A 15,722-nucleotide genomic window follows, 5' to 3' on the forward strand; every position below is an offset into this window, starting at 1 on the left:
CACACACACACAACAAGCGATGAGTCATGTCTTTCCATCTCTTCAGTTCCCAGAAAGTGAACTCACACAGGTGATGTCCCAGTTCACTTCCCTACTCTAAACACAGGAGTCAGTGAGACAGGGTCTCGCACTGATTACAGTCCTCCTCCCCACGCTGTTCACACACACCACCACATCACTCTTCTTTCAGAGAACCCGACACTGGTGCCCAAGAATGAGTGTCATTTTATTAATTTTTTTACAATAGACGAACTTTTAGCTTATTTGAGATCTAGATTCCCACATGGCGGCGTGCGCGTGAATAAGGAGCGTGTTAAGTGCTGACTCCCTGACGCTGCCACCTCCACCTCCACAGCTGAAAGACCTGAAGCGCCAGCTCCATCTGGAGAGGAAGAGAGCTGACAAGCTGCAGGAGAGACTGCAGGAGATCCTGACCAACGCCAAGACCAAGACTGGTAAGAGCACGCACGCCCGCCGTCAGGACTCGGGGCCGGGGCCTGCAGCTCAGGGTGACCTACACACCCAGGCAGGGGTCATCGCCACACCCCAACCTTAACCACCCTAACCCAGGGTCTGAGGCTGGGCTCATGAGGGGTGTACCTGGGCCAGATATGAGGTCACACTACGACTCGCTTACGTCATGGCCGTGCAGGTAAGTGAATGAGCATCGATGTATCTAAGGCAGCAACTGAAGGGCTCCTGTTCACAAAGCCACTGTCCAGACAAGCTGGAATTAGACGGCACACGCCGTCCAACGGCTTCATCGCGTCACCAACGCTCGACTCCCAAGTTCTGGTGCTCATCACTTCAGTGCCTTTGTAACCTCGTCTGAGTGGCCAGCCGACTCGATTACAGCTAAAAGCTGTCTGGGTATCTCAGACGGCGGTGCACAATTGGGAAGCATACTTTGGTAGGACGCCAGGTACAAGAGTAGTTTAGTGTAATAATAATGATGGTTTTTCCTCCCACTTTCAGCCTGCGAGCACAGCTGTAACACATCTGCAGTACTGGTCACGGTCCAGGGGTTTGGAGCGTTTGAACAGGAGGCTGTGGTGGCAAAGCTGTGATCAAGCAGTTCTGGAACCAGATGAGTTAAAAGCGTAAACTGCACCTGGGCAAGAAGCCCTGGAATGTTAATTAGAGATTTGAACTACCACTGGCATTCCACACGTTCTTCTGCAAATAACTTTGCTCTAGATGACTGAATACCGGTGGTAACTTAGTGAATTAGTCTCTTTTATCGCAAATTAGTCACTTTTGATGAGAATAAGCCAGCGCACGTGAATTGCCACTGAAGCGTGGTTAACGATATTAAACAAACCCCCAAAACAAGTTCAGTTCATAGCCCTCTTCACCCCCACCCCAAACACCCAGTATTCCTACCTAGTAGGTGGGGGGCTGTAAATATTTGATGGCGCCCCCCTGTAAAGATGTGCTGCGCTGCCTTGCATGTACGTATTTGCTCTCTCTAGATTGTTGGCTACGCCAGGCCGGCCTCCTCTTCTGGTCCATCCATTATTTAAAAGGCTGTAAATGTTTAATGGTTGCTCTACAGAAAGTTTAGAATCAGACATTTTAAAGTAGGGAGCTTTATCTTCGTCTGTCGTCCGGAAGGGTCTCTGACTTTCTACACACTCATTGCCCTGTCCCCTCCCTCCTGTATAATTAGGCATTAGAGAAAAAAATCTTTTTGGTGTACATATCTGTGCCAGTGACGGTGTATATATATACGTTCTCTGATCTGTGCCCATTAGCCAAATGTATCTGAGGTGTGAGGTGTGATTGGATGACGTTGAGATCTAGAGCTTCTTCGCACAGAGGTCCAGAGCTCGCCTGGTTCCCGTTCCGCGTCATGCTAGCTCTCTTAGCATCCTTAGACCTCCGTGTTTTGCACAGGCTTACTATAAAACTCACTAAACTTTAACACCACAGTAACCGGATGCGGCCGAAGCTTCTCCACGACGTGCCTGCAGGCCTCCGTGCGAGGAAGTCTCGAATCTGAACCCCCGCGGCTGCAGTCTCGCCCGTTTGAATTACCGCCGGTTTTGTTTACGCAGTGTTTAGCGTAGCTTGTGTACTTACCCAATTATTATCTATAAAGCACATCTGAGATCTCGGGATTGCTGATTCAGTCCTGCAGATGGTCTCATTTTTTTTTTTTATTAGTAAGGGCAGGATTCATCAAGTGCATCATGTTCATTGTAAACGATGTGTCCTTGTGGCAGTAAAAGAGAGAGAGGCTCTGGATTTAGCCTTACTGCGGCCGGCCAGATCGCTCTCCTGATAAATAAAATGGGAATAACTGCAGTTAAGCAAATACCCATGTGTGGCTTAGTGCTCAGCGGAGGGAGCAATGTGGCCTGCAAAACTGTGTGTGTGTGTGTGTGTGTGTGTGTGTGTGTGTGTGTGTGTGTGTGTGTGTGTGTGTGTGACACGCTTGCACGCAAGATTTCTGGAGAAATTGAATGTTTTGGACAGCGGTTCTTCATCATCTATACAAGCAAAGTGCTTCTCTGCAGGGTGAATTCAATCTTCTTCAGATGTACGTGTGCACGCATGTGTGCAGGTCTGGAGGAGCTGGTGTTGTCCGATCAGCTCTCCCAGCAGGACGCAGCAGACCGGAGACAGCAGCAGCATCTCCTCCTTCAGTTACAGGGAGATGATGAAGGAGGGAACCTCAGCACAGACCACCAATAAGGTAGACACACACACACACACACACACACACACACACACACACACACACACACACACACACACACACACACACACACACACTATACAGACAACATACACACAGTATACATGCACGAAAACACATTTACATTGGCTACAAATCTGCTCAGAGTGATGGATAGAGAGCACATACACACACACAGTGGACATGCACTGCTAATGCAGAGTTTGTACACACACACACACACACACACACACACACACACACACACACACACACACACACACACACACACACACAAAATCATGCCTCTAACTCCTTCTCACTCTGTTGCCATGGACAACTCTTTCTCTCCACAGCTCCCCTTGCAGCTATTAATAAAGATCTGAGCAGCGTAGTAACTATAAATACTGGGCCTTTAAATAACCGGGGGGAGAGAGAGAGAGACTGAGAGAGAGAGAGACTGAGAGAGAGAGAGAGAGGTTCTGCTGGGTGCTTGTGGACTACAGTACAGCTCCTCAGTAGAGAGACGGATTGGGCCTTCACTGAGATTAGCCCTGAACTTCTAAGCTGTTCTGTCTTCATCCCCGGCCTCCTCCTCCTCCTCCTGTGACACAGTGAACCATGCTGAGGAGACGCAGGGAGTATCCTCAGCACGTGGAGTGAGGGGGTGAGGAGGGTGACGGGGGGGGTGACTGTTTATGCTCTCGAGGATCCAGGACGAGTCGACCTTCCTCTGGTCGGACATGCTCCAGTTCCTTTGAATTGAACAAACTTGTGTTGGCAGGATGAACTGAGCGTTCATACACTGTATAAACAGGTCAGCTTTGGAGATTTAGCAAACTGCTCTTCTAAACAACGTCTACACTCTGCTTAAAGAGCAACACATGCAGACGTGTCTGGGCATGTCGGGCACACTTTCCACCGAGACTCTCCAGTGCTTTAGAATACTTATTATTCTTTAATTTTAGCTGATCATTGAGAGTTAACTGTGCAAAGCCCTTTTCATCATGGTGGAGCGAACATAAGTGGGAGGGCCTGTTATTCCGGCGTTGGCTTCTCTCTGTGGTGCTTTTGCAACTGTGTGATGGGACATTTTCCACATGGATGGAGGCATGGATAGATTAGGGTGGTGCAGGGTGGTGCAGGGTGGTGGGGGTGGTGCAGGCTGGTGGTGGGGGTGATGCAGGGTGGTGGTGCGGGTGGTGAAGAGTGGTGGGGGTGGTGCAGGGTGGGGGGGGTGCATTGCAGGGTGGTGGGGGTGGTGCAGGGTGGGGGGGGTGCATTGCAGGGTGGTGGGGGTGGTTCCACCTCTCCAGCTCGGGGTGCTGCAATTACTGAGGCCCGTTCAAGACTGACGGGTAAACGGTCTGCGGCTGGTGAAGTGATTGTAGAAATAAAGTAGGATTTATGAGCAAATTTCTCTTTCTTCTTACTCTCATTTTCTTTTCCTTTTTGTCTTTCACTTTTTCACTGTCTCTCTCTTATCTCTCTCCCTCTCTCACTACCCACTTTCTCTCTCTCTGTCTCTCTCTCTCTACAGTCCAACACCAGCAGTCCTCAGTCACAGAGACCTGCTGACCTTTCTGACGACGAGGTCGGTGAACTCTTCCAGAGGCTGGCTGAGGTGCAGCAGGAAAAGTGGCTGCTAGAAGAGAAGGTACGAACTTTGACCTTTGCCCTGCTGCACAGCAGTATAAAATCAATAAAGATATTTCAGATTATTATACTGTCAGTCTTGGGAAGATGCCCAAGATATCATGAACCCCATAACCCCATAAACCCGCGATATCTTACAGTATCCTGTTACCGTTGTGGTACAGTGTCCACTCCACACATCAGCCAGCATGCTGAATGATTTGATTCCCGCTCCACCCTGACGTGTGTTCGTCTCTGTGTCAAGGTGAAACACTTGGAGGTGAGCTGCTCCTCCATGGCTGATGACATCTGCAAGAAGAGTGCCATAATCGAGACGTACGTCATGGACAGCAGGAGAGGTGGGTCGGCTGTCTGGTGCTCTCCCATTATCCGTGTGGCCCCCGGGCTCCTTTGTCCGGCCCCTGAACCGCAGAGCGCCTGTTGGTCGGCTGCTGCTTGTGCCTCCGCCCTCTCTGGAGGAGAACGGACAGTTACAGGGGCGTGAGATGAAAGGCTGTCGGGAAGCCGCCGCAGTCTGGACGTAACGCTCCACCCTCCATGACGCTCCACCCTCCACGACTCGCAGGTTGTAACCGGTGCATCCTTGAAAGTCCTAACATGTTCTCAGACTTTTTTGGGATTGCAGTAGTGGAGAATGGGCTGTAATTATTTTGGGCTCGCTGCAATCTGTTTTGTACTCAACAGCCTTAAGGAACTTGGGCTGGTGCCGAGTTCGGTTTGGATGTTCTGCCGTTGGTGCTTCTGCTCCTCTTGTAAATATCAAGACCTTCGAAGAGTCCTTTTAAAGTCCATGTACACAGATGGCTTCTTTTTTTTTGCATTCATTGTAAACTTTTCTTGCAGCCTTGCATGTGTTTTCACTCCCTAAATAATTGAATGGCTGTCGTTATAATGGGGCTGTATATTAATGGTGCTGCACTCTTCTCAGATACATTTTGAGCAGTGAGGGACAAAATGGATTGAGCATAAGATTGATTCTCGTATCTAAGATATGAGCTGCAGGCCAAGCACCAGGGGCTTTATGGGGTTTATCTTAACAAATGCTGCTAATTTGGAAGCGTTTGTGACTGGAAGGCTGCTGAGGGCTGTGTGACTGGAAGGCTGTGTGCCTTCATGCTGTGTGAGTGTAGAGTGCTACGTCAAGTACTTACAGGTAAATCTTTCCACTTGGTGGCCATCTTCGTAACACCCAGGTAGTGATAATGAGTCCTGTCAATCCACAACTATAAATCCCAACTGCTAGAAAAGCTAATGATAAAAAATATGTATACATATTTCAAATGAGCCCTTGCAATGATTTGTGAATATCTCGTTTGTAACATTATACAATTCAACCCTGAGCAATATAAGTGAACATCTAGTCAGTGTCATTAAGACAGCTGTACTCTAAATCCGCACTCACACCGGCACCTCGTTAATGGGTCTCGTTACACATTTACTACCAAAGCATTTGGTACTTTGTTACTGAAGGGCGGAACTTCCTGTAATACAAACAAGCATGTTAAATGTTACGAGCCATCCCATTCATATTTCACAGTCTCCCCTCTAATAATGACTCTGAGCTGAATGTTAAGGAGGGCTGTGTTAGGGTGGAGATCTCTGGTTTGTGAAGATCCTGTAGTGTGTTCTCCTCCCTCTGGTTTGATTAGCATCAGACGAGCCTCACGGGTCATCGGTCTGCCTCACCGTCCTCTTCCCCAGCCAAACGAACGTTACTGTAATGAAAATCGACTTGGGTGACGAACAGCGCCCTCTCTCATGCTGCTGGGTTTTTTTTTTTTTTTGCTAATTAGAAGACCATTCAGCAAGAGTATATGGCCGTTTGTGTCCTGATTGGGTTGCACTACTGACTGAAGGTACTAAAAAATCTGTATGCACTACTTTCAAAGGTGCACAAAAAAAACTTGTAGCATGACCTGAAGGTGCAGATTTTGTAGGTGCGTAGAGTGATCGTTTGTCAACAGTAATTGGGCTTTATTGAAGGAAGTGGATTTTGAGGCATTGTGTCAACAAATCACGATACCAAACCAATCAGAAATTGACCTTAAGTGCCTTATTAATTAGTGCACACAACACCTGTGAAGATGAGACGATGAAGATGGTTCCAGGTATGTACATCTCAGATTCCAGACAGGACACCTGACAGTGAATGTGTAGCAAGAGTCCCATATCCGAGGGCTAGAAAACACCCCGATACGAAGTGACCCATTTCTAAACGCAGAGCAGCACCCATGGAGCAGACCAGAATTCAACACTGCCGTCTTCCGCAGATCTTTTTTTTTTTAAACAGTAGGACATGCGCGTGTGCAAACAGGCTCTCTCGTTCAGTCACATCTGATCTCCTGGGTTCTTCCCATGAAAGTCTGCCTCATGCAGCCTGCCTCTAGGCAAAGGAGAGATCTTAAAAAGCACCACGCTCTCTTGTGAATTTACGTCCAAACTTCCTGCAGGACGCTAAGATTTTTCATGTTTTGAGTTATCTTTCTGAAATTCCTGGTTAGCCCTACAAGCAAGTCAGAGGAGATCTAGACTCATTTCACCCAAGAGGGGAGATTAAAGAAGTAGAAGAAGAAAGAAAATCTTTGGGGGGTTGGTGTGCTGTCAGCAAGATTAATTTGTTACTGAAGAGTTGACTTGGCCAAGCATTTAGTGCTGATATTACGTCCATAATGGTTGAAGATAATTAGCTGTTGTGACATTTATGCACTTCTCCTCTCTGTCTGCACGCATGCACTCTGTGTGTCTCCTCTCTCTGTGCATGCATGCACTGTGTGTGTCTCCTCTCTCTGTGCATGCATGCACTCTGTGTGTCTCCTCTCTCTGTGCATGCATGCACTCTGTGTGTCTCCTCTCTCTGTGCATGCATGCACTCTGTGTGTCTCCTCTCTCTGTCAGGGTACCCGCGGGTCCTTAAAAAGTCTTAAAATGTCTTAAATTTAGTTTTCCATATTCAAGGCCTAAAAATGTCTTAAAATGTCTGGAATGTTATGAGGGGAGGCATTAAATTATTATAAGTGTGTGTTGTTAAGTCAGTTGTTCTGGCGCAATGTGAACTTTGCCGAATCTAGCGCTAGGACCATGCAGAAAATAACTGCTCCAGGGTCCTAGTGCTAGATTCCGAGCGCTGGAGTATACGGCCTCAACAACGTCAACAATTTTCGTTCGCCAACCCCCCGGTTAACAATTCTCGTTCGCCAACCCAACCCCCCCCTCCCCCCCGTCAACGATGTGGAACACACCTGCATCCCCAGTAATAGTATTATTTTTTCTTGTGAGAGGTATTAAAAAGGTCTTAAAAGTCATTGAATTTGAGATTTAAAAATGTGCAGATACCCTGCTCTGTGCATGCATGCACTCTGTGTCTCCTCTCTCTGTGCATGCATGCACTCTGTGTCTCCTCTCTCTGTGCATGCATGCACTCTGTGTCTCCTCTCTCTGTGCATGCATTCACTCTGTGTGTCTCCTCTCTCTGTGCACGCATGCACTCTGTGTGTGTCCTCTCTCTGTGCACGCATGCACTCTGTGTGTCTCCTGTGTCTGTGTATGGAGAGAAAATATTATTTAATCCTTTAACACAGTGCAGCCTTATGAAAAAAGTTGTGGAAAAGTACATTGTGTTGGAAAAAAACAATATATCATTGGGATTACAGTCAGTATGAATGGATTCAGTGGTTGCAGCCACATTCAAAATAGCAGCATTATGTTGCATGTAAGTAATATGCAGTTTAAATCAATGGTTAAGTTGTTTGTTTATTCAGATACATCTTAATAACAGTCCTGTTTAAGGAGATACAGTGCATCATAGCATAAGATTTAGCAATATAAATCACGCTCTATACTCTGGTTAGATTGGACCACAATTTACCTATCAGGGCCATCTCTGCTAGAGCTTAAAGACATTGGCTTTCAGTCCTTCAATAAAAGAGCCAGTGCTCATTTTCCACAGAGATTTAATTTCTTTCCATTTTTCTCTCAGTCTCTCTCTCTCTATCACTCACTCACACTCACTCACACACACACACACACACACACACACTCTCTTTCTCTCTCTCTCTCTCTCTCTCTCTCTCACTCACTCACTCTCTCACACACACACACACACACAATCACACAATCTCCACCCCCCCCTTCACATAGCGATGCCCCTTTGATAGAGAAAACTTGTGTGAGTGTATGTACTTACCTCCTGTGCCCTCTAAGGACCTTGGCTAGATCTTCTTGAGATTATAGTTATTATTTCAGGCAAATGTCCCTGTGTCCATTCTAAGTAAAATAGGTTACTCTTCTGTGTCCCCAGTAGACAGGGAGGATGATGTGTCTCTGTCCGCCCTCCCCATGTGCCTTCCTCCTGTTTTAATTTCATGACTGACTGATTTAACATTTAATGCCACACTGGATTCCATTAAGGCCAGTGTCTTCTAATTGTAAATATTGTGCTATAACAGTTCAAGGTATCTAATCGTTTGGAATTGCAGTGCCGTTTACACAGCTATGTATGTTGTACCGACAGAAACATATGGAGGGCTGGATGTATATACAAAATGTTTTAATGGGTGTTTTGATAAATCATAGAAGTTACATGATCCAATCAATAATATTGGTAAGGATAATACATTATGCCACATCAAGGAATCTGGAAAGATGTGGCCATCTTGTTCCGGCAATGGTCAGTCGAACAGCAGCATCCTAACTCTCACAACTGCACCTTAAACATCTGCAGAAAGACCGCGTGAAAGAAGAGGAGAGATGGAGAGAGAGATGGAGTGTATGAGAGAGGCAGACAGACACCGATAAGGAGGAAAGGATGTGAGGGGAGGGCAGGAGGCGGCCATCTTAGCAGGGCTGTAACTTGAGTCGGTGCAGGGACGTGCCTCGGTGACCCCAGGTCCTCCGCGGTGCAGTGGCGGAGCGAGAAGATAGGGGGCGCTCTTGGTCTCCTCTCTTTCCTGAAGGGTGACCTCAAACAGCAGGGCTGGCCCAGCCCGGCTCCTGGAGTGCCTCCCACCCTACACGGTTCAGTTTCCACCCTCAGATTCCCTAGCCACCCGATCCCAGTGAAAGAGTCCTGTAAAAAGAGCTGGTGGAGTTTGGGGTGGAGGGTGGAGGGGTGGAGGGGTGGAGGTTGGTGGGTGGGGCTGGACCTCAGCATTGCAGCACGGCATCTGCCTGGGAGCGGGACCTCTGGACCGGCACTGACTGCTGCGCCTGGACCCTCTCCACGGTGATGTAATGGCACCGTTGTGTTGGTTAGAAGAATGCAGGCAAGGCAGATTTTCACTCGACAAACAGGAACGCCGCTAATAAGGACTAGATGTAAGGGGATTGGTCCTCACAGATGCTCCTTCACTTAGTTCTCATGGTCAAGCACACCAAACTTCTCAGTGTGACGTGTTTATTTCATCAGTGCAGGGTTTTCTTTATTTCCGTGGTGCAGTGAGGTGTTTGGCAGATGTTGTCAGTCCTTGTCTCTAGTGTCTGGTTTTGCTTTTTGAATTTAATGGAGAGAGAAACTGAAGCCCCAACCGGGTCAAAGATCCATTGGTAATGTATTCTGCTAATGCAGTATTGGGAATTCTGTCCCATACATGACCTGTTTTGCTTAAACCTGAGAACTGAGAGAATCTTCTCCAGTTTAAATTCATTAAATGCTAATTAGCATTAGTAGTCCATAAATGTACGTGTGTGTGTGTGTGTGTGTGTGTGTGTGTGTGTGTGTGTGTGTGTGTGTGTGTGTGTGTGTGTGTGTGTGTGTGTGTGTGTGTGTGTGTGTGAAGTAATGCAGGAACAGTGGGCTAATTCTGCATTCAGGTGCATTCTGCAGTTGCATGTATAGTGTGTGTGTGTGTGTAAGAGAGAAAGAAGTCTCTCTATCTCTCTCCCTCTCTCCTGTGTGCTAAGTGCTCTTCCCTGCAGGAAGAGTCAGTCAGGGTGAGGCTGGGAGGCGAACACAAGCGTGCTGCAGTGTGGAGACCCCCACCCCCACCCCGCGTTAGGAGTCCTGTTGTGGACCTCAGTTGGTGCGTGAAGTAAGCTAACCTTCACTCTGCTCCATCCCTCCCTGCGCCGCTGAACGGGAAACCAAATGAAACAAGGTTTTCCGATGCTTTGCATTGTTCACAACCTGTAAAATCAAGGATTTAATGGTTGGGAAAGTCCGGCTCATTGAACTGAGCTTTTGGCACATCATTCAGTTCTTGCGCGGGATCTTGCCTTGGAAGCTCTGATAGGCTTTCTGCTTATTTCCAAGCTGAGGACGGAGCTTTGCTTGCTTGTTGTTGTCCCACAGAACCTCTCTTCCATGGAGAGAGCTTTTATTCCTCCATGGCTATTGTGAAAGTGTGCGCTGAGCTCCTAGACGCACTGCTGCGAGTATGTGGGGGGCCGTGTTGGGGGAGGCAGAGTGGCAGGCAGTGCTCCTGCTTACTTGGGGGAGGGGGAGCCGGCGGGCCCCCCCCCCCCCCCCCCCCCCGAGGTAATACAAGGAGATGAGTTTTTTGCCCTCATCATGAAGGTCACAGCCTCTGCTCTGGGGGCTTTTGGTTTTCAACATTTTGCTCCTTCCTTGACAAGCCTCCACCCATCATCCAGGCTGGTGGTGCAGCTTGGGGTCCCCTGACCTGATGACATCACCCTCCACACATACACACACACACACCCTACATCTGATGGCTGCGAGTAGCCCGTGTTCTCCCGTTAACGCTCTCCTCTGGGGCCCCGGGCAGAAGAGCGGTTCTGGCGCAGGTCCACGCCTCTGAAACACATCCCGGCACCATTTTCCACCCATTAGACGAGGGGAGTCCTCTCTGTAAATCAGCTTTGTGGATTCATCAAAGCGTCTCAGTAGGGCTCAGTCTCCATCCTGCAGCAAATTAGAATTAATGTTGCTGATCAATATGGAAGAAATACTAGTTACAGGCCAGCGTGGCATCTTCCCATCGACGCCGTCATTAGCACCGTTGATGCGGCCCCCTTCGCTCCAGCAGGACCGTCCCGCTGCGCTCGGAGCTCGTGTTCAGTGCATCAACACAGGCCCTGAACAAACTTTACCCGCTGCTTCATCGGCATTTCACGGTGCCACTTTTATCAAGATGCTGAACATTCTTTTACCATTTCAAATAGAAGTAAACAAACAATGGAAGCCAAACATGTATACAGCTGCTGGTATAATAATGGGGATAATGCCCTTGATGCTGTGTTTTACATGTAACACCTGCATGTACCCTCACCAACGCCGTCCCCACCCTCCCTGTCCCCGGCCGCCCAGCACGTTGTCATCTGGCTCCGTATTCTCTCCTGTCTCCTTCGGATGGAGCCAGAGAGCTAATGCCTCGTCCATTAGTGGAGGGCATCAGCCAGGGACTCGTGCCAAACTTCTCGCGCTGTTTACCGTCAGCCTCCGGAATTGAGTGAAATGTCACGCCTGGCCTCCGTGGCTTAAAGCGCTGCACCCAAAGGTCGAGCACGCCTCCCGGCGGGGGTCAATGTCTCCATTAGCCTCCACGTGTCACTCATTGCTTAATTTGTCTCCTCCTTCAAGCTCTTGATGGGAAGTGAATTCCAGCACCACCTCATTCTGGTCTGATACGGAAGCATCTACATTAACGAGTAGCAAAGCATTTGTGGCCTTGTTAAGCGCTATGAACCACAAAAGTGATCACATGCTGCAATTCGTCATGAGAGAACATGATTTACATTATACGACAAACCTCCTGCTGTGTAGCCATGTTTATAGAAATAACCTGTTGTAGAGGACAGATGTGACGTCTGTTCGACACGCTGCCCCCCGTGACCTTGCACACTTTTCTCAGGCCTCGGAGAGCCGACCTTGAGCTTCTCCGCTCCTCCAGATGGAGTGATACTGGAGCGAGACGCAGCCCGATCGAAGCCATGTCACTTGCCCTTGACATGTTTGGCGAACTCTGCAGAGCTCCACCCTCCTTCACCCTCCACCCGAGTCCCGCTTCACCTTCTGTCAGCTTGCCCAGGGCTCCGCTCCCTCCCCTCTACGGAGGTGCCCGTGCCGTATTGCTTACTGTCTGCAACAGATGAGCCGTCCTCCGAAAATCACCAGCCGCAGGCCACCTTTCATTTTTAACAAGCCAGTTCGTCCCGTTTGTCTGTTTGTTTGTTTATTCTGCCACGTATTTATGCCTTCTATACAGCCTGGCTGTGGTCAGTACAAAACAAGCATCTGAAACTTCTTTGTATATTGGATACTTATGATTCTTTACAGATCAATTACCTCTTTTAAGGGTGCAGTAAAATTCACATTAGGTTTGTGATTTGGTACTGGAATGTTTTATTTATTTATTTATTATTTTTTTATTTAATAAATTTGTTGACTGATTTGTTGAATTTGGCTTTGGTCAGCAAATTCAAATTTATTTATATAGCACTTTTCACAACACATGTTGTCACAAAGCAGCTTTACAATCTTATGGGTCCAGATCCCTAATGAGTAAGCCAAAGGCGACAGTGGCAAGGAAAAACTCCCTATGATGGTGGGGATTAGGAAGAAACCTCAGGAGGACCGAGACTCAAAAGGGAACTCATCCTCTATTGGGCAGGAAAAGTTTGCAAAAGTCCGTGGTGCGCAGGATGGTTCTACAGTTCTACAGTAATAGTTAAGGTTCTTGTTCCCCGGCCAAGTAGGCACAGTCCCTTCGGTGTAGATGGTGAGCCTCAGGTAGGAGCTAGCATCAGCACGTCCTCTTGTGGCAATGGCACATCCAACCCCGGCATCAGTACGTTCACCGGCAAGCCAGACCATCTCCCAGGTGCTTGTAGGTGCTTGTATCCAATCGTCTGACTCAGCAGGGACCCATACCCTTTGGGTGGCCTGGTTAAATACACAAATCACACAAAAACACACAAATTACACAAAATCCAATTATACAGACGAATACACAAATCACACAAACGCACAAATCACACAATCAGACTAAGTATAAGGCAACTAGAATGAAAATTCTGGGTGTTGATATTGTCAATGTAAATGTCTTGTGATGAACGCCAGGTTTCTATTCCGTGTCAGAGCAGTAATATTGGTACTGTAGACTCCAACTGCAGTATTACTCCCCAGCTGAACCTCGGAGAAGATAGACATGTGATGTGATAAACATGTAACAGACTAATTAAAGGCCAAAGTAAACAGATGAGTCTTTAGTCGAGATTTAAACATTGAGACCGTGTCTGAGTCCCGAATAGAGGCAGGAAGATTATTCCACAGTTGTGGAGCTTTAAAAGAAAAAGCTCTTCCACCTGCTGTGATCTTTTTGATCCTAGGAACAGTTAATAACCCTGCGTCCTGCGAACGAAGTGAACGTGCTGGGTTGTAATGTTCAATAAGTTCACAAAGATACTCTGGAGCTAAGCCATGCAGTGTTTTATATGTTAATAAAAGTATTTTATACTTAATACGGAATCTAATTGGCAGCCAGTGTAATGACGATAGTATGGGACTAATGTGATCAAACTTTTTAGTTTTCGTTAAAACTCGCACTGCTGCGTTCTGAACCAGCTGGAGTTTGTTTGTCGATCTACCAGAACATCCAGCTAGAAGACTGTTGCAATAATCTAGATGAGAGGTTATGAATGCATGGATAAGTTTTTCCGCATCACTAGTATTTAATATGTTTCTAATTTTAGCAATGTTGCGTAGGTGAAAGAATGCTACCGTAGTTATATTATTAATGTGTGTATCGAACGAGAGATCTGAGTCTATTGTGATGCCTAAGTTCTTTATCTCTGCACTGGGGGTTATAGTGAAAGAATGTAGATTCAATGCTGTATTATGTATCTTGTCTCTCGCTGCCCTAGATCCAACTATTATTAGCTCTGTTTTATCCGGATTTAGTGCTAGAAAGTTACACGCCATCCAATTTTTTATCTCTTCTACACATTTCTCGATTTTGCTGTTTAAACTTAAATCATCGGGTTTTGCTGATAAATATATTTGAGTATCTTCTGCATAGAAGTGGAAACTGATGTCATGCAGTGTAAATAGAAGTGGTCCTAGGACTGTCCCTTGTGGGACACCATATTTAACCTGCATAGATTTAGAGGTTTTATTATTAACACTCACACACTGGAGGCGGTCAGTCAAATAAGATCTAAACCAGGAGAGTGCCACTCCTCTAGCCTATCCAGCAGTGCTGGACTAAACGCATCTAGTGTTGTATGCAGTATTATATACTGCAGACCTGTTACAGGTGTGTTACAGGTAACTGACAGTCTGACCAAGGGGTTTGTATGGCTGAGTTCATCGGATGACCTCTGAAAGGTTTAACAGTTACAAATATTGCTGGAGCGAGATTGTTGAAGTCTTTCCTTTGTATATGTGCATGTATATGTATATTTGTATGTATATGTACATGTATTTGTATATGTGCATGTATATGTAGGCCTATTGCCATGTCAAAATATCTCAAAAGGGTCATAGGAAGAAAGTATTTTTATACATTGCATTTTTTTCCCTGTGTAACATCTATATTTTCCGTTTGGATGAAAGGACCAATAACCGAGGGTCAAAGCCTTTTTCAAAGGGCTTTCAGTGCGATTGTATCTATTGAAAGTATTTAACTGATGTACTTGGGTGTATATGCATTCAAAACTCTTATTTTTTGTTTAAACTTTTTGTTTCTTTTTATCTTTAGTCCCTATGCAGGGATTCTCCACAGTCCCGTCTAGTTAAGTTTTGAAGTTTGAATGGCATCACATCTCACCACCATGGAGTCCAACGAGTTTAATCAGTCTTCTCGAGAACTTCTCCAGATTTTAATTGGCTTCAGTGTTCCACAGTGTGTGGGTGTGTGCAAGGCTATTTTTGCCGTCACCTATTAACATGTGCGTGGTACCATCAGATGTTCTTGATCTGCTACTGTGGAAGATCAGAATCTAGTCAAGACTCACCATCTGTGATGCTGGCGTTTGTACCACTTGTGTATGTGCTGGAACAGACAGGGACTCACTCTGAAGCCCAGCCTCACCTCTGACCCCCAAAGAGACCCTCTCATCGAACATTTTATTGTCCTTTCTTTATTAAAATGAAGATTTTGAACTATGTTTATAAATATTGTTAGTTTCGAGACACTCTGTTTAACCTCTCGGTCCGTACAGTCAACATACAGAATCAAAGGTGCATAAATGACCCATTTTGAAATGACAATTTTTCTGATGTCATAAGAACAAACTCATTTGCATGTCTCTGCCTGTTCTTACAGGTGCAGTAATAGAAACTGTGTAATTATATGGGATAAAGAGATTATTGTAAAAATTATGTAAAAATAATTGACAAAAATAACTATCAAGGAAGAATGTAAGGTAAAAAAATTAACCTTTAAGAAAGCCAAAACATTTTTTCAGTCTTATCTCCATCTTTCTCCCT

At 46.5% G+C, this 15,722-nt stretch overlaps 1 protein-coding gene across 1 annotated transcript in view; it reads left to right on the forward strand.

Annotated features, from left to right (window-relative positions):
- gripap1 (GRIP1 associated protein 1) overlaps window positions 1-15,722 on the forward strand; it is a 48,613-nt gene that overhangs the window by 27,866 nt on the left and 5,025 nt on the right. The window contains 5 exon segments of the mRNA XM_077004080.1: window positions 356-455; window positions 2,567-2,591; window positions 2,593-2,698; window positions 4,221-4,337; window positions 4,581-4,674. Of these exon segments, the coding sequence (XP_076860195.1) occupies window positions 356-455; window positions 2,567-2,591; window positions 2,593-2,698; window positions 4,221-4,337; window positions 4,581-4,674 (442 nt within the window).

Source organism: Brachyhypopomus gauderio, chromosome 4 (assembly GCF_052324685.1).
Source record: "Brachyhypopomus gauderio isolate BG-103 chromosome 4, BGAUD_0.2, whole genome shotgun sequence".
NCBI classification, from domain to species: domain Eukaryota; kingdom Metazoa; phylum Chordata; class Actinopteri; order Gymnotiformes; family Hypopomidae; genus Brachyhypopomus; species Brachyhypopomus gauderio.